Raw genomic sequence first — 20,251 nt, 5'->3', positions numbered from 1 at the left:
AAAAAAAGAAAGCTCAATCAACCGCTTATATATCCAACATCCAACTCCAATATAAATCTTCACACTTAAATAGGAAAAAAAAAAAAGAAAGCACGAAATATGGTGTATCGTGGCACAACCATTTATCTATAGCATCCTCATTGAGTTGTCGCTAGACTTCGGTAGCTTCTTCCCTTCTTAGCTCAGGAACTAGAACTTTTTTCGGCAGATGGATTGAAGGCCTGTTGCTCGGCGCAATCCAAATTATCGCCAGATAACTCCCGGCCTACGCCCATCAAGTCAAGGTAATATTGATAGTGGGATATGATGTTGTTCATGGAATCAGCAGAGCCCTGACCACAAACCAAGTCCCCGTAGAGAACATTCATGGTAGTCCCGAAGCCAGGGAGTCTTTTAGCTAGGGTGTCATTTTTGGTGGGCTTCCAGTTGCCAACAAACACATCATGAGCTGAAGGCTGCTTCTTTTTTATTGGGGTCATCCACCTCCACATGGCAGCTTGGAAGGCCAGGGTTGCATTCTGTTCAAGATATTCCGGATGGCTTAAGAGATCGACCTTGAGCTCTTTACCGACGGTTCCGTAGTTGTAGTTCCTGTGACCAGTAGCAGAATTCAAAAGCAGGCTTGGTAATTCTCATCCTAACAACCAACAACCAGGGTGGTGGATCCAAATGGGCAATCATTAAATTCTCAGAAGCTCGATCAACTTGCTCTGATTCCCAACGATCCGAGTGATCCAAACAAGCTTGCTTGTGATTTAATATAGATCGACTAAAATCTAATGATGAATATATATATATATATATATATATATATAAAAGGAACCTTAGCTATGTGTGGGCATCATCTTAGATTATTAATAACATTAGAGACTACTTTAAAAAGAAAACAATTTAGCAACGTCAATCAACAGACATAGTACGCATGTAACAATGAACTTTTGGATCTACGTGCGGTAGGTACCGACCCACTAGTTAGTAATTTAACAAGGAATTCAACAGATCTGAGGCAGACTAAGACTAAGGTATCTTTGAATGATGATAATTGAAGTCATGAAACCGTGTCAATGAGAGCTAGCTTCCATGGAAAAGAGACATACCAGTAAACTGGCAGGGCACCGCGGCCATAGTATTCGACTCCAGGGGTGCAAGGATAAACGTAACTATCTTCACAGTAGGACTTACTCGGGCTCAGTTCACGGTTATAGCACAACCCCCACGCAAGTGGACCACCAGTTGCAACACCATAGCCACCTTCAATAGCACATACACAGGAGCAGCTCAACATAAACACTAAGAAGACCAGATCAAACGCAAAGAGGGGAAGGAAAGAGATAGATGCTAGATGTATGTCTACATGATGTCTTGCTGCCGACGTGGCCAAGGAAGGCAGCGACTTCCTTCATCTGCATCTGCTTGCCGCCGGTGGTGCCGAAGCCTTGGGGCTGGTAGGCGGTGGAGGCGGTGATGAAGGATTGGTAGTCCCAGAAGCCGACGGCATGGGCGACGGGGGTGTTGCGCTTGCTAAAGAGGTTCTCAAACTGGTAAACCTGGAATAGATCGCTGATGGTCTGGTTGCAGCAGTACACGCTGGCCTTGCACTCCCACCCCTTGGTGCAGAGCTTCTCTTCTTCGACTTCGCGGCGACCACGCCTACACCCAGAACAAACACTAGCATCGATATCGCCATTGGGATGGCCGACGACACCTTCTTCGCCGCCATTGGTGTTGGTGAAATCGAAGACGTAAAGGGTGAAGAGGAAGAGGTTGGAGGGAAGAGGATATATAAAGGACAATAATGTAGCTGAGAGGTGAAGATGGTGGAAGGGAGACGTCAGTGTGGTGGGGATGGCAGCTCTTGAGCTGCTGATGGAGCTTGGGTGTCTTGATGAAGGCATGGGCTTGCTTGGAGTGCAAGGGAAACGGGATATATTGGAGGACAAGATCTCCCAACCTTCGCATCATGAACCAATTACTTAAATCTCTATTACGGTGGATTTCAAGATTATAATGGATATGATTTGGATTTTACAGCATAACAATCCAATAAAATCTTAATGGGCAAGCATGAAAGATTTCCAGCATTTTTTTTTTTTTTTTTGTCAAAGATTTCCAGCATATTGATGGGGATTGGTATTTATGTGGAGTAATGAGTCTACGCGCAATAGTGAGAGAGGATGATCTATAGGAGGTATGTGTTAGAGGTCTTTGTGATACGACCCATTTAAGGCAAATAATTAAGTTCTTTTGACTAAGCCGCCACACTTTGCGTCATTAGAACGGGAATGGTCATCAACATGCCCAATCCCTTTGAAAGGAGAAATTATTAAGTGACTCAGTCTACCGTAAATACTATAAATAAAGTTAATAAAAAAAAAATGCATCGACTGCAACTATCTCAATGCATCTGTTTAACCATCTTAAATTACTGTTGTGGATTTTTTTTTTAAAATTGCTTGGACTAAAGTCGACCCAATAATTTTTTCTTTCGAAGGTTGGTTGGCCTTAGGCCCTTGGGTATGACTTGTTAAGTCTTTACCTCCAGAAAACATTTCTTCTAATTTCTTTTTCTTAAAAAAATCAAAAATATATTTATTAACTATGATAAAGATGCAACGTACCTGAGGGAGATGAAGCATGTTCGTTCAGATACCAACTGTGAAGATCTTCAAAAGAATAAGATTTTAGAATTATCAACCATAGAATATGCCCAATAGATAGAAGCTAGAAATTGAGTAGTTAAAGATTAGTTTGCAAGAGGTAGTCAACCAACTTTATATGATATTTAAAATATTTGAACTATGTTTGGAATGTTTTTTTTTAATTTTTGGAAAAAAAAAAGAAGATAACAATAATTTCAATGGAAATGTTGATACATCCACAGCCTCATGGTGGATCTAGTAAAGTATAAGTTACCAAATGCATATTTATGTACCACAAAAAAAAAAAAAAAAAAAAAAAAAAACACATATGCTTTCCTGAATGTAGCTATATATGAGCAAAGTGTGGAGACTTGCGGAGTCATTTAGAAGCTTTTTTTTTTTCTTTTTTTTTGGGGGTTATGAATTGGCCTTGATATTGAAGAATGCATAAGCACCATAAGGAATCTAATAAACACAATTCAAAAAGCTTCACAAAAAGATCATCAACTCAGTCTCAATTTGCAATACATCTTCCATATATATGTTTTAAGCATATTTACCATCAAATACTGTATTAGTCCAAATACAATTAATATTTTCACATTGATTTTGGTACGCTTTTCTTATCAATCACATTATTAGGCTATACATTGATGTCCATTTCAGTGTAACGAATGCGAGATATAGTGAATAAACATATTTCCTTCTCTCTTCTTTCTCTTCCCTTATTTTAACAATATGTTAGTATAGCAACACCAAGTTAGCTACCACACCATTGTGAAAGGGAGGGGCAATAGACATTATAAATAAGTATGGCATTAGTTTGAAATTATAATGGTTTTGAAATTCATCACATTTAAAAGGCTTGAAGATGGGGCTTTTGATGAGGAATCCACCAATTGGACAGGTGGGTGGTGAGGGTCACTCCTTTGCATGGGCTCACCTCTCTTACTTAAGAAGAGTTCATGGATTACAATTTCTTTCCATTTCAAACATAAAATTGAGGCGCAATTTTGGGCCACCTCTACCTGCCTCAAACAGTCAAACTTGTCGAGCCAAGCTGTTGGCGAAAGACAAATGCCGAACAACCCAAACCTATGGCCGCCAAGGGACCCGTCTCTACCAATGCTAATATTTATATAGCTATCTGGCCCAATACCTATGCTTTAGTATTTTTTTGTAAAAAAATAAAAGGAAATGAAACAACAGGGAAAATATGTACTATAATAAGCAGTAAGTTGCCTTCTTCCGAGGCTTCGCCGGCTTCTCCAGTGACTGCTTCCACTGGAGGGTCCGCAAATGCATCAGAATAAGACTTCGCTGTCACCTAGACTATATGCTTAATTATGACGATTTTGGCTGTGGCAATCCGCTCTCAGCTCCTGAAGCATGATTATGGAAATGGTGTATTCTTCCAACCAAACTTCTAAATGCTTATAAGCTCGCTGCAACAAAGGGAAGAAACCTGTTCAACAGACCATATCTTTATGGTTTTTGCATTTTCTTTCTTTGTTTTTTATGTTATGTTTTTCTTTAGAATGTACATTAAATTGGATTTCATATCGTAGTTAATTAAAGGAGTAATGCTACCTTCTGAATTGATCCCATGCATGCAGGTACATAGGTTCCAGGATTTGATTTAATCTTAATTATCCAGTATTTGATTTAAACTTGTCCACGGGAGGCATAAATAATTCTTGTGTTGGATGTTGGATCGTCGGCGGGCGTGATACTAATGATGGCAAAGTTATGATATTTTTTTATAATATTTTATTATAAAAAATATCATAATTTTTTTTTTTCTATTTTTTCCTCCACCTCTCCCACTTCTCCCTTCTGCTTCTCCTCCACCTCCCTTGCTTCTTCATGCCGTAGTCATCTCTCTGACCCCAACATTTTGGTTCTCCTCCCTCTGTTCGCAAACCCCGAACCCCCCCTCTCCTCCCACAGTGCTCCCTGCATGCAGGCCCGAACCCCGCATGCCCGCAAGTCCTCCACATGTGGCCAACCCCATGGCACCCGCGGCTCACCTACCCCCAGCCACCCATAGGTTGTCCGTCCCCTCGCCCCACCTGCAGTCACCCCCCACACCTCCCGGTCATCCGCGGCTCCTTCATTGTCGGCCCATGCGTCGTCCCTCCCCCCGCAGTCTTTCCCCCTACTCGTGCCACCGCCCCCCCCACCCCCTCCTTCTTGCTTCTTCTCTGCCGCAGCTCTTCCTCCCTCGTGCTTGTGCTGCCGCCAACCTCCTCCACCCCAGCCCGTAGCTTCTTCTCTATGACTCCTGTCTGCCGGCGGGCCCACGGTCTTCTCTCTTCCTGACTGATCGATCACAATTTTTTATGATCTTCTTCTCTCCCAGCCTCCAGCGCAACACCGTCTCTAAACGGAGAACTGTTTTAGAAAAAAATTACTGCATAATGAATCTTAACTCTCAAAATAATTACCATACCAATCATGTATAAAAATATCTATCTATTTTAAATCTAAATAATTTATATTTAATCTGATAATTTAAAATAAATAAAAAATAAAAATATTAAAATATTTCTGAAGTACCGCAGCAAAGCCCTACCCATGATATACTATGTTCACATCGGTTCAACAACCCCCTTGAGCCATGACCCCAGTAACTGCATACGCTGTTTTTAGAGTCGACTGGCTCATGGTGTCAGATCAAAGAATTAGCAGACAAGTCTCTTGACCAGATTGATTCCTTTGACTGACTATAAAAACGCAGAAGACCTGAAAAAAATTTGGTGGGGTGTTAATTTTAATAAGAACCATACAAGGGGCGATTTACACGTCAAGGAATGAAACGTGCGCGTGCATCGCACGCTTTCATGACACCACGAGTATCTGCAAGACTACAACACATGCCTTGTCGATCTAGCATGCATGTAGAGTTTTCTTATATATTCAACGAACTAGTTGTTGCTCAGAAGCTAACATATCTAGCCTTGAGGTTTATATTTTGTGTATAATTAATTGGATTTCTTCTTGCTATTCTTGTAATTAATTTCCGGGTCAATGAAGGAATCTATTTTTGAATTGGCCTTATGCAGGTTTATGGGATCTGATGTTTCATTTTTCTCTTATGTGAAAGATTGATGTGATGCCACGCGGAAGGTAGAAGGTGGATCATGTATAACCCTGCACATGCTACTTATCTTAGACGGATGCACTCTAAGTCCTAACATATTCGTTTGATCAATAGGATGCATATCATAAATCATGATCAATTAGGGATGGCGACCCCTATGGATCCTATATTTGTTTTAGGATTAGACAAGATTGATAGAGTTAGATGGGAAGGATTAGATGAAGTGAGTTGGATAAGTTGAAAATATATTTTTTTTTGGCATACAAATCAAATCAATAAAAAATATATAAAAATTAATATGAGTAGTTCATATAATATAGAATAAAATAAGAGTCGAAGATATATAATAAATCAAATTTTTAACAATAATGAAAGCATAATAAATAAAAAAATCTTTAAGAAGTCAATTATTCATTGAACAAATGAACACAATCAACTAAAAAATATAACTAAGCATCATGGCATAAAACCTTTAATATGCTTAATATTTCTCACAAGCAAAGCAACTAGGGCAGATGATGAGGAGAGGTTTTTTGAGGAGTTATATATATACAGATCGAATGTGGATGAATTTTATCATTACTCACATCCGTTCTGAATTTGTTGTACATAAGGTCAAACTCATCCTATTAGAATTGGGTCAGATCAGATATCCAATAGGATAATTGCCATCCCTAGATCGCATTCATTACATGACCCTTGCAAGTTATTACATCTCAATTTTTTTGAAACGATATTTTTAGAAACAATTGGACCTCTTTTTTTTTTTTTTTGGACCAGAGAATAGGCTAATTAGCTTTTGTCTTGTTTGATTCCTTTACCTTGATTCCTTTATCTCAATGGAAATGGAAACAATAAAATAAATTGCTTGAATTATTGTTTTGAATTTCCCCTTAATATTTTGGTTTTATTTATTTTATTTGATTATACTTTTGTTCAACTTATCATGAGCAATGCTCCATCTGAATTGATCGCATGCAGGCACACACCATTGGATATTTGTTTTTCCTCTTTCTCGTTAGATCAATGATGAGATGACAAAAAATTGGAAACATGACCATGCATGCACAAGCAGCATATTTCGAAGGGATGCAATACATGTCCCAAAATCCTGGATTGAATACGGGGATGATGCATGACACACGTCATGATCATCTCAGTTTAATGATTCCTGTTAGTCATGACATCTTGTTCACTTATTAATCAAATCGACCAGCCTATTTTGCTGGACAGAGGGATGAGAGGATTTGCCTTATGTCCGATATGGCTCTTTCATTTGATTGGAAGTGCAGAAAACCTAAAATAAATTGATTGAATTATTGCATTTTCTTTTCAATACATTGGTTTTAGTTGGTAGATATCAATCAAACTCTTTGTTGTGTCTAATACATTTTCTACGTCAACAAGGAACACTATCTTTTGAATAGTCACACACTCAATCATGCAAATTACGGTTAGCATGAGAAAGAACACACGAGGTAGACAATGCTCGCTCGTCAACATGCAATTTTATCCAAAAAAAAGCATATAATTTAAGTCCTGAAAAATTATGCTGGAGGTAGGCACAACTCTTTTTGCACATCATATTCACAGTCATTTAACGGCTCTCACAAGTCATGACACGCCGAGCACTTTATTGTGGTGTTGTTAGGATCGATTAGCTTGTCTTGTAGGACTGGAGAATCGGTCCTATTTAACGATCTTGATGAGCCATGATATTTTGATCACTTTTAACAAGTCATCTTTAGAAACGATCATTTGATTTGTCGGATCGTAAAACAAACGAACTAGCATCTGAGCCGATCGAACAAAGATTTTGGTCAACCGTAGAACAAGTGAACTAGCCTCCCGGTTGATCGAACCTCCTTGTCTGGTCGGAAATGAATAAATCCTAAAAAATTCACTAGAATCAATAATTTTCTGAGTAAATTGGCAAAGACATAACAAATGATCATTCGCATAAAACCACTGAATCCCTAGTAATGCGGCACATGGTGTGCATCACACTTGCATGAAACCACAATGAGCTGCCATTTATGCCTCTCCGGTTCAGCAGATAATGCAAATGTCCAACTCGAACCAGTTGGATCCAGCTGGTTCGCGTGAAAAAGGTCAAGTCGACCGAACCTTTAACCCGTGGCCGTATCTCCAAGAAATGACCAACCGGATCTGAATCTGGGGCGGCACCGGCGGGAGAGCGCGTAACGCACGCGGCTGGATCGAACCCCTTCGAGCCGGACGAGAGCAAAGCACGAACGCCCGGGTGGACGGACGCGAAGGAAAAGCGAGTCAAAAGGACGGTTGGGAAGGAAACTTCCACGAAGGCGTGGGGGCCGAAGACGAAGAAGACGAAAGGCGAAATTATGAGAAGCCAAGCGGAAGCCCGGGACCACGAACAGCGGGGTGCGACGAGGAAGAAAAGTAAACGAAATTTTGTTCCCAACCTCCCCGCTCCCCCTTTTTTCCTCAAAGAGAAGGAGAGAAAAAGGGGGAAGGAGAAGTAGAAATAGAGAGAAAAGGCAAGGCAAAGTATAGCATAGCGTAGCGTGGCCTCCGGGGTGGAGTAGTAGTGATCGATCGATCGGTCGATCGATCCGTGGGATTAACCGGGGAGTGAATTGAATGATCGGGGGATGGAGAAGCAAATATTCCACCCCTGCTGTTCCTCAGCCACCAACAGCGGCAGCAGCACCAGGAAAAGGTCCGAGTTCCTAAACATCATCAAGGTACTCTAGCCGTGGATTTGGCCCCTTCATCTGCCTATGTGTTTCCTTTTCTCTTGTTTCCTGTTTTTGCATCGCGTTATCGTTCTTTCAGCCGTCGGATAAATCCCGATTAGAAAGCAGCGGGGAGTTCTCTTGTGATGGTCTTTCACTTCCTGTCTCATGATCAGTGTGTGGGATGGGGGTGGGTGCGTCCAAGATCTCTCTGGTGCAAGAATTGGTCTATTTAAGATGTCCTGTAACAAGTTCAAACAGAATTAATGGTACATCAGTAGAACGAATGATTGTAATAATCCGGTAATTGATGATTTGTCCCTTCTGTTTTGCCCTATTAGGTTTGACTTCTGTCAGTCGATTCATAAAAAAGAAGAATTTTGTTTTTGAAAAAATAGCACAAAGAAATATATGCTTACAAAATAGGTCATGGTAGAATTTGAGAGGATGGAGGCAGCCAGGAAGAAGGGAAGATGCTAGGTTGTGTGATGAGTAGACTCGAGTTTTTAAAGCAGAGGTGCATGTCATAGTCACACACTCTGGATTTCAAGGTTTTTTTTTTTTTTTTGGCATGGACCTGTATGGAATTCTTTCCATTTTTTATGTTCACCAAGAAGGCGCATGTTAAAGATAGCCGTGAAGGGCGCTTTTACATGCAATCGGATATATCATCAGTTGTGAATCATGCTTTCTATATCATTCCTACTTCTAGAGCATGGCAACAAACTCCAGGGGCTGACCAGATGGAAAACATTAGGAAGGACGCTAAATACTGTCTCCACCTTGGAGATATCATTTCGATAATATCCGCTTAGCTTCTCAAGTTTTCTAGATGGTATTTTACTAGAAAGAGGAATACAATAAACGTCGGCTATTAGTGGCAAGTCTTTTAACCTCATAAGTCATTGCACAAATAGTGCTTTTGCATGGAAGGATGAGGATGCTATCTTCATTTATGATTTAGTGACCTGAACATCATGGAAAGATATATGTACTGAACTCTTGCTTCATAATGCTTACCTTCGCATCCATGCAGATGACAGATTTTGGTGTCAACAGGAGTCACTGTTGGCTTGCTCATAGCCAAAATCTTGATCATCTCTTGGATACATGATTTGCCTAGAAGAACTGTACAAAATAACTGGAACAAACTTTGACTGGGTAGTAGAGTGATGGTATAATTGTTGATATGAGATTGATCATATATTTCTCCATCTGTTGATCCATATATTCTTCCAAATGTTTAACTTCTTCCATTTGTTATATATGTCTATCACCCATCATTCATGCATAATCCCTTTTCATTTTTTGAATAAAAATGTTAATCTTGCCCATGGTGAAAAGAGTTATTAGTACCTTTTCATATGCAGATTTGATCTTTGCAGCGTTCTCTCCTAATTAATGCTTTCCATCAACCCCATCGAGTCTAGATGTCTGGCCAAGAAGGTTGTCATTATTGCCAGATAATACAACAAAAGGATCAAAGAAAACAGACATTGCGAAAAATGAAATGTTCAAAGGTCCTGTGGTTGCACTCCTTGGTTTGAAGGGTTGCTTATTGTGCAACAACCATGTCATAATAACAAAACATGCACACAGATGCACGTGAGGGTGTCCATGGACACACATGTTACAAGCATAATATATATATATATATATTATATTGTATATGCGTATGACATGCACATACAGACATATATGGTATCAAGACCTGTTAAGATGTTACTTTACTCAAGTGTTTGATCCTTAATTTTCAGTAGGAAACCAATTCCTTACAAAATTTAGAAAATGCAATAAGGCTCTTATAATCACCATATATAGCTAGCTTTTATAACTAATTTTTATGCTTACGAGCTGCAATAATGTAGGAAATGCTAAATAGATGTAGATGGTGGATGGGAGAGAACCTGCTCACCTTCATAATGTTGCCGACTGGCTTAAATTTTCTTTTATCCCTATATTGTAAGTATTGCAATGGAACTTATTACTTCCAAGTTTTGTGCATGTTCTGTGAAAAACTAAGTTGACAAGATAATTACTTATTTTTGTAAAAATATTCTCTTATCAGCCCACACATGTGCACGCACTCCTAAATATATAAAAGATGAAAAATTTGTAACACATCTATAATATTGTTTAACACTATTAGTACTATTTTGTGGTTGAAACAATTGGGAATTGAAGTTTCATCCTTGCATTCAAATGCCCTCTAACTACAAATTAATGCAACCTAAAGGCTGCAAATACTAATCTTAGAAGCTGATAGTTAGGTTTGGTGAAAACTCTTTGATGGGTCTCATGATCACATCTAAAATAGAACAAATCTTGGTGAATAAATTGGATATGACGTAATGATAGATTCACGGTTTTGGATTTCATAGAATTTGGAAAAGATATAGCCATTGGGTGGTCTGGATAGGTGTTGGACATGCAGAAAAATGTTGAAAGTCTAACAGAGCATTTTAAAGAGATTCCTGATCACTATAGTCCATATCTTATATGAAAAGGTTAAGCAGAATAAAAAGAAAAAAGGAATGATGAAAAGAAGGGACATTTCTTACTTATCCAATTTTTAGTTATCTCTAAATTCAATTTTTTTTTCCAAAGAGTGGAAAGACAATGAAGGGAGACAGGCTATTTCGGATATGGGCATAGAAACAGAGAAGAAAGAGGAGGAACAAGGAAGCAAAAAGAAGGAAAATATGGGAGAAAAAAGTTGAGACAGTAAGGGAGCAAAAAGGGAGACACCTAGATAGATTTGGAGAGTAGAAAAGGGAAACGAGGATTCACGGAAGAGTTTTCTTCTCTACAAGGAATTTAATATATTAATATTTATCAAAGTACTTGGCCAACATCATGTGCTGGCCCCCACCCTTGATCCAAAAATTAAGCAACCCATGAGAAGCCGAAACTTCCCCTACTCGAGAGATTTAATAGAGGGCTATTATTTAAAAGATAGTGAAGCAGTTGTTACTTGAATATCCCAATTTTTTTTGGTCTTTGAATCACTTAATAAAAGCATCCTAAGGGTCTGTTTGGGGATATTGTAGTTTTTGGCCAAAAAGCAATTTTTAGTAAAAGTTGCATTTTGATGTCAAAAGTTGCTTTGGGACAAAGCAGTTTTTTGTTTGGCTGTCAATATCCTAAAACTGTTCTGAGAAGATTTATAATCCTGGAAGTTGGAAACAAGGAATGTAGATAGAGATGAGAGGAGATTAATCAGAGATGTGGATGGAGATGAGATGAGATCATCTGAAGAAAAAAAATCTTGATAGATAAGAAAGTCGGACATGGGACGAGATGGAGATGAGAGGAGACTAGTAACCCTGGAAGGGGATGTAGATGGAGAAGGGACGTAGATGAAGATAAGAGAAGATTAATAATCCTAAAAATTGGAAAAAAAGGGAACATAGATGGAGATGAGAGAAGATTAATTGAGAATATGGATGGAGATAAAATGAAATTAATCCGATGAAAGAAAAAGTCCTGATAGACAAGGTAGTGAGAAAAAGTGAGATACGAGGGGTATTGAGGGGATAACATGTAATTTTTCTAAAAAAACTAATTTTTCACAAACGCGATATTTAGCTTATGGTGCACATCCACGGAAAGTGGGAGGAGGTCAGCTTTACATAAACTACATTTTGAGAAATCTTAAATGCAATCCAGAACTAATTTTGGGTTGTAACCAAACACTCAAAATTTATTTTTAAATCTGAAATCACTTTTCACGATTTCAAATGCACCCCCAAACATGCCCTAAAAGTAAATCAGAAAGTAGAAGAGATTGTACGAATAAGAACCATGTCTAAGTACTACTTATATCGGAAGGCCTCATTTTAATTTTTATGGCTGCAAGAAGCTCTTTTTTATGCTAAATCAAGAATCAAGATGTCAAGGAATAGAATAAACTGATGTCATGTAACAATATTAAGGTTTGCATCCCTTGTTGACCTTGGGTTCTGGTTGTCACAATTTATGGAGGGAACTTTCTTGATTAGTCGCATTCAAGTTGAACATGCTTGCTGAGAGCCCTTTGCCCTTCAATTCTTAGACATGATAGAAACCAAGGTTTGAAAAGTATGTACTGGCCTGTACTATGGTGGGTACCATGCCATACCATTCTGCATTGGCAGCCATAAGTAGATTTAGGGTGCACTGCAGTATGCTCTGAACTGGTATGCGACCAGTATGCAGTATGCCTTTGTGCCATGGTAGAGACCTTGACAGTGACATTCTTTATGTGATTTGAAACAAATAATGCATGCCAGCTAATAAAGGGCCGGTATAACGGTATCTTACTCTCATTTTGTTACTTACTGCATGCTATAAATTGAGGGGGTTCTATTGAGTGAGATCCATTTCCTCCTTTTCTTACAACCCTTGTAGTGGTAGAATACCCCTTTATGCATCTTCTTTTTGAAACCGTTATTTAACATACTTAGTCAAAAAAGCACCCTTATGGGCAAGTTAAGTTTCTTTGTCATCCTAGTACCTGTAGCACCTGAGGATCCCATTATTACATTATTTTATTGTGCAACCCTGTTCATTTTTTCAGTTAAGATTTCAGTTCGTATTGGTATTGGGAACTCATTGGTATGATATGTAATGAAATTTCAGCTCATGTAAGTCAATATATTCCAAGATATAGGCTGATACAACATCAGCATACCAGCAGAGGTTTTGCAAGCTTAAATGTTTGTTATTATTTACTTACATTAATGCCTCAGGGAAATAACTAATCATGGTTTTATTATGCCAGCCATATTCATATGCATCAATCAAGATATCGTAATTCTTGGTAATATTTCCTGCCTTCCATCTCGACCTAGAAAAACCGAGATGTCAGTTCATCTCAATATCTTCCAGTTGCTGAGATGTCCAAGATCCTGGGCTTTAACAAACTCTTGTTTGGAACCCTTTTAGTTAGATAAGTAGACCATGCATCTAATTAATGATTCTAATTAAGAGAGAATTTATTTAACTCTTAATGGCTAGTTGGTTAAATTATTGATGACTGTCATGATAGCTAAAGAATTGTCAACTAAGGGAGCAAATTAGTTAATCTGCCTGATGACGGCTAGTAGGTTAAATGAACGTGTATGTTCATAATGAACATGTATGTTCATAATGCATCAACATTTGTATTGTGGTCTTACAAGACAGCAAAATGCATCAACATTTGTATTGAGTCTTACAAGACAGTAAATGATTAAAAAGATTATGGTATAAGAGTGTCAAGTTTGTTTATAGGCATTTTTGGGATTCACAATGTTTATAGAATTTAAGCAAACACGAGAAAAATCAAAAGGAGGCCATGTGGGGGCAATCAGTTAAAGAGATAGCGAAGAGCACATGGCATACGATATAGCTTTTTTAAAAGCTTTCTTCCAACCTATGATGCTGAAAGAGATGCTGATAGAAATTGAGTTCAGGATGAAAAATATTATGTACTTATAAAGGATTTCTATATGGTAGTTGATAAACCATGTGCTCATGTTTGTTATGGGAATGTTAGATTTTTATGCTTTATATACTTAGGTTATTAACATATCAAGCATCTAATAAGTGTATTTTTAAAATTCAATAATTGATGTCAAAGACTGGTCACTTGTATAAAGGTAGACATGTGTTACCTCCTTTTAAACCCAAAAAAATAAAGAAAAATGCATCTAAGATCTACTCATGAAGTTTCAGTGAGGGATTACTGGTGCCAAGTGTTTTTTGTAAATATGTCAAGCTTCTAGAAATCTTTTGGTATCATAGTTTTAAATTTTAATTAGTACCCAGTTGCTGATTTATTTACATTATCTTTCTTCCCTATATTAATTTTCGATCATCCCTTTTGCTCTTATCAAGCTCGACATCTATGTTTAATTTGAATAACATTTTCTAATATTTCTGTTACATGTTTTTTCATATCTTGATGGCTGTGAAGAGTGCTGCATGTCTTCATTCATCATCAGCTGATACTGGGAAAGGGCGGAGCAAGATGTCAAGTAACAAAGTGACACATGGTTTCAACTTGGTTGAAGGGAAATCAGGTCATGAGATGGAAGATTATCATGTGGCAGAGTATAGATGTGAAAATGGTCATGAGCTTGGCCTATTTGCTATTTTCGATGGCCATTTGGGGGATGGTGTCCGAGTTATTTAAAACATAACCTCTTCAACAACATACTTAGAGAGGTGAATCTCAGGTCCTCTTTTTACTGTCCATGTTTCTCTTCTTGCTAGTTGTTTTGTTCATATGCATTATGGTTCTCAATACACTCTAAACCATGAGACATGAAAGATGCCACACATGAAGGTCATCCTATGGAGGAGTTCTGGACCATCCCTAAGTATTTTTCTAATGATTATATATAATCAAGATCAGTTTTCTTTGTTTATGCTTTTCCCTGCATATCTTTTCATCTCATGTTTGTTTTCTGTTTGAGTTTAAGATTGATCCTTCAAATTGATTAAGAATCTGCATTGCATGTGAAAACCTTTTAATTGATGATATTAATCATTTCATCTATTTAAAACATAGCCTGTCTTTGGAGGGACCCTGAAGCTGCAATAAAACATGCCTACTGCTCCACAAACAAGTATATTCTTGAAAACTCAACGAAACTGGGACCTGGGGGTTCCACAGCAGTTACAGCAATTGTTATTGATGGCAAAGACTTGTGGATTGCAAACATAGGTGACTCCAGAGCTGTCTTGTGTGAAAGAGGTGCTGCTAATCAACTCACTGTTGACCATGAACCAGATGTTGAACGAAAAAGGATTGAACAGCAAGGTGGTTTCGTAACAATTTTTCCTGGTATGCTGTTTTCTTCTAATTATTCAAAACTTTGTAGGAAAAATGGCCAACTCAGAAATAGCCGTCAGGGTTCCAATATCTCTTGGCATGATTTCAGGTGATGTTCCTCGTGTTAATGGCCAACTTGCAGTTGCACGTGCATTTGGTGACCAAAGTCTCAAGGCACATTTAAGTTCAGAACCTGATGTAAGACATGTGCCAATTGATCCGACTATAGAGTTTGTCATACTCGCAAGTGATGGATTATGGAAGGTTAGTGGTTTTGATCCTACCACTAGGTGCTGCACTGATATCAAGCTGCTTGTTTATTCCTTATGCATGTGATTATTTTCTTGATATTGCGCATTTCTGAATATGTGTCAGGGGAAATGAGAGAAGCGGTAGAAGTCTTTTCGAGTCCTTTCGTTATTTTAGCACTAAGGATCTTTATGCTTTTAAGCCTGCTCTTCTGGCTTGCTTTATTTTTATTTTTATTTTTATTTAAGTAATGTTTGCCCACCTAGACTAGAGAGGCATTGCTAGCAGAGGTGGAAATGGAATAGCAGTGTGTGCTCTGATATGAATATGAGCCTAGCAATGTACCTTGGCTCTCAGCCTTGTAAAAGGCAAGGCGGTCTCTTGCAAGGAAGCACAAGATCATTGTACAGATGACAACTATATCAGTGGTCTTACCCATGATGGTAGACATATCTTTGCACAATTTCAGGGGGAAGCGGAGCTCCCATAGCATTATTTAGTCTGCACCAAGGATGCCATCGTTTTTCCTTCATTGCTTTTTGACTGTACTTTGATTTTTCTATTGGCATACTGCATGAAGATGCATTCTTCTTCCACAATCTTTCCTTCATTGCTGCTCTATTTGTAAAGGTTTGCCTCCTGACTGTACTTCTGATTTTTCTATTGATTCATGCTGCAAGAAGATGCATATGTATTCAAGAATACTCGGTTCTTCTTCATTTTCCCCTTCATTGCTGCTGTATTTGTAAAGTTGTGCCTCCTGACCTTAGTCCTGCTTTTTCTATTGTCTCATGCTGCAAGAAGATGCATTCTTCTTCTTGTTCTTCTTTGCTGCTTCTTCGTCTTCTTCTTCTTCATTGCTTCTAAATTTGTAGAGTTCTGTCTCCTGACTGTGCTTCTGATTTTTCTATTGGCTCACACTGCAAGAAGATGCATACTCATTCAAGAATGCTTGGTTCCTGACTTGGGACACTGACAAGAATTCTTGGTTCCTGACTTGGGAGACTGACAGGAGACTTTAATTTGTATTGCTTCATCCAGGTAATGAAAAATCAAGAGGCCATTGACTGCGTGCGATCCATCAAGGATCCACAAGCTGCAGCAAAGCGTTTGACGGGAGAGGCGCTGGCAAGGAAAAGCAAAGATGACATCTCTTGTATCGTTATTCGTTTCAGATGCTGAAGCTCCACCATGTCATCATTCTCAGGTCTCCAACAGATAATTAGGAAGGAAAAAAATAATGTTTTTTGGTGTCATATAGTGATAGGAAAACTTCTGTTTAATTTTATTTGCCTTTTAGAATACTGTGTTGGTGGATTGCACGCTGTTCAGCTGTTTGGTAAAGTTTTAGTTGAGACTGTATAAGTTGTAAAGTAGGCTCACCGGTCATTTCCGGTAATCGTAGCTGCAAGTATAATAGGAACCTTCTGAGCCTTGGATGCGTGGTAGTCGTGTTACATTTGTGTATATATAGATATGCATGCCAATATATGTTTTAATGTTACCAGTGTTCTTGTATCTGTGTTTATAGAAGTTGTAGTGAGCAGATCCCTTTGTATCGTGTAATGTCGTCTTTTCAATGTCTCGGGCAATCAAATTTGGAGAAGAGTAGTGCTGCAGGAACGGGAAAAACTCGGGAAGAAAAAAAAGAGTACACGGCTGATATGGAACTCCAACAGAGGACTCTTACTAGTAACAACACAGGTACAGGCTTTCGGTGGGTGAGATCCAAAATGGAAGAGTTGCACAATAGCCGTGTCTGAATTTTGTGTGAAATTTCACTATTACTTTTATCATTTTCCTTTGGAGAATCATTTTGTTCCTCCTTGGATGTCTCAATACCATATATGGTGGATGCCAGGAAGATGCTAGCGATGGAGGTGGCATGGCAGTCTTTTTCGGATTACGGAAATGATGACCTGTAGAGCCTCAACAACAACAACAGCAACAACAGAGGGATGGTGGAAATCATCTCTCAAAGAGTATCCAGTATGCTCAGTTTTTCAGGATTGTACAATCCACAAGGTCTCCTAATTCTCTCAAATTTATCTCTCATATCTGCCTTCCTCGGTTGATTATTCCGTTGTGTGTCTTGGTGAATGGTGGAATCTCGATGCTGCCTCCTTGAGGGCAATCACATATTGTTCTACCTATGAACTCTTGCGTCTCAAGGTGCTACGGTTGTCAGTGCCTGTGGTAGGCTGTGTCCAAGTGTCTGGTGTCCTGTTTTTTCTTCTATTTATGCACCATATACAGTCTTATAGAGACCGAACGGGTTCAGTTTGTATTTTTCATATGAAAAAATGATTGATCTTCTTTTCGTGACATCAACCATTGAATTCCATTTTTTTGGCATAGTTTATAACATATTAATATGATATAAGTAAGAATATGTCTATCAAGAAATAGTAATTTTAGGATACCTCCGCTTAATAATCCAATGCCATAAAATAAGTATTACCTTTCTGACGGTATTTATTTATCTTCTCCCTTAAAAAAACAAATATGTGGCCTATCATTTATTTTATCTTTTCTTTTATCCAATTTTTATATTAGATACGATCATTTTTTTCATACTAAATTTATCCCAGCCCAACAATTCTAATGGAAATCCTCAGCAAAGAACATGAAAGAAAGAGAGAAAATTAAAGTAACTTAAATTCGGGAGTGCCTGAAGTCTACTCGGATCATGATAAACTGAAAATCATGATTATGTCAAAGCCATGATCTCGATGACAATTGCACCCACTTAACTATGATTTTATGATTATTAAAGCGGTTATAACCAAGGTGTAATATGGATATTTGTTACTGTGTGATTATGATATGACAAAAATCGTTGCCGGGCACTTAGCCCACATTTTGTCTATCTCGATCACATATCATTAACATTCTATTGTAAATAAAGGGAATCATGGAATCCTCAGATAAGTCTTTTTTTCACAATATTTTTCACTGACTCAATTCTCTTTCTCATTTTCATTGTTTTCTAAAATGTAACTGACTTGAGCGTCGAAGGATCTCTTGTCAGAAAGTCTTCGACAAAAAGACTTAATTATCAGATCAACCTTATTTCTAAGAAGTACAAACAACAACTTCTCCAAATATCCCTGTCTCATCATTCTTTTCCTAGCTTCACCTTGGAGGGTGTTCGATGACATTGTCATCTTGTACACCTACCAACCTCATATTCTAGCAACAATAGGTCTTAACATAATCAAGTTTGAAGATGACATAAGGTCTCTCTATCCATGAGTATCAATTTTTAGAGAAGACATAAGGTCTCTCTGTAGTTGAGTTTAGGGATGACAAAAGATCTCCATAACCTCACAAGTATCAAATTTTGTATGACATTTCTCAAGAAAAATCTCAATCACTATTCTTTCGTTACTACGACTTTTGCAAGCTAAGGGTTATAAAGCGACAACTTTGGATATATCTTATATTATAATTTTTTTTTTTTAAAAAGAGGCAAAAGGAATATACCATTTGTCCCAATTATTAAAAAGGTTAAAATTCAACAAATCAACCAAATACCAAATGACCAACAAACTTTGACCATTTGCATGGGAAAACAAAAACACAAGGTATCACACTAGCCATTTTTTGTAGTGTGAAATTATTAATTGAATATTAAAAATTTTTAAAAATGTATAGAATTATTTACTAAAAAAATATATATATATACTGTTACTACAGAACTCTAGTGGGATAGTCAAAAGACAACCGAGTAAATGCGCCTCGCTTCCGAATGCAATGCGGGCTTGCAAGATAGGTCCTCTTATCGAAGATTATCCAGTGGGAGACCATCCGATGCTTAAGTCAGACAGAATAAAAGAAATAGTAGAAAGTACCACAAGCATGAGAGATGTCGAAAGCTTAGAAAAGAGCTTGCCTTAGTCCCCCTCTGTACCTCCTTTTATATAGGGTAGAGTGGCGGTTACTTGATAACCTCCATCCATTTCGATACCAGAACATGAAAATTATGAGCACGTAGTAGGCTATAAACAGACGGTTATTCCATCCCACGATCTAGTCAATATGAGTAGTTAATACCCACATCGAGTAACCATTCTTTGTGGGGTTAAGAGCTAGAGCTCTTCCACAAATGGTCATGGATATTCGGCCGATCATCAAGTAGCATAGGCGGTTAGGTTCTGGATTGACAACTAACCATTTTACTTGAGTCATATTCAAACGTAATCGGCTAAATATCGAACTAGATTGTTGGGTAGCAATTGAAGTCGAGTATTTGAATATTTATCCCAATACTTGCCCCTACTCCCAAGTCCGAATCTGCTTGTGGGGATCAAATGAAGGAAGTAAATCGGAACTTCGATTTTTAAATGAGGCTTTCGGCATTAATGCTTGTCGTGTCGTATTCTTCATCATCAACATTTATTGCCTTCTTGAAAAGTTATGCCAGGCCATTTTATCATTTTGTAGGCCATGCAGTAATCATGACTGCAGGTCACTCGAAGCGACATTTTATAATGGTTGCAGAAGATCATGCCGTAAGAATAAATATCCTCGAACTGCCCATAAGTGGCCATTTATCGATAGATTATTTGCTCAGCTATTTCTCTCATGGATCCAGCCTATGTGGCAGAATCAGGATGGCAGTGCATCAAACAATCGAGAAAGTCATCGGTCCAGATCCTCGCCATGCATTAACATCTCAGTGAAAGGTTGGATTTTCAGTGTTGATCTCAGTCATTTGGTGCCCCTATAAATAAAGGGTCCC

General features: G+C 38.2%; 2 protein-coding genes across 2 annotated transcripts; one reads left to right on the top strand and one right to left on the bottom strand.

Moving 5' to 3' along the window:
• On the bottom strand, nt 1–1,760 carry LOC105039368 (chitinase-like protein 1). The gene is given in 4 exon segments (XM_073246076.1): nt 1–591; nt 1,098–1,251; nt 1,355–1,627; nt 1,630–1,760. Coding segments are annotated over 4 exon segments (927 nt in total). The 5' UTR covers nt 1,721–1,760; the 3' UTR covers nt 1–182.
• Nucleotides 1,761–8,103: 6,343 nt separating this feature from the next.
• On the top strand, nt 8,104–17,014 carry LOC105039367 (probable protein phosphatase 2C 44). The gene is given in 7 exon segments (XM_010915507.3): nt 8,104–8,468; nt 14,398–14,599; nt 14,602–14,648; nt 14,995–14,998; nt 15,001–15,270; nt 15,368–15,522; nt 16,549–17,014. Coding segments are annotated over 7 exon segments (912 nt in total). The 5' UTR covers nt 8,104–8,375; the 3' UTR covers nt 16,690–17,014.
• The last annotated feature ends 3,237 nt before the right edge of the window (nt 17,015–20,251 follow it).

This window comes from Elaeis guineensis, chromosome 1, assembly GCF_000442705.2.
Source record: "Elaeis guineensis isolate ETL-2024a chromosome 1, EG11, whole genome shotgun sequence".
Classification (NCBI taxonomy): Eukaryota; Viridiplantae; Streptophyta; class Magnoliopsida; order Arecales; family Arecaceae; genus Elaeis; species Elaeis guineensis.
Note: the sequence above shows the minus strand (reverse complement) of the source record. Positions and strands in the feature narration are given on the sequence as shown.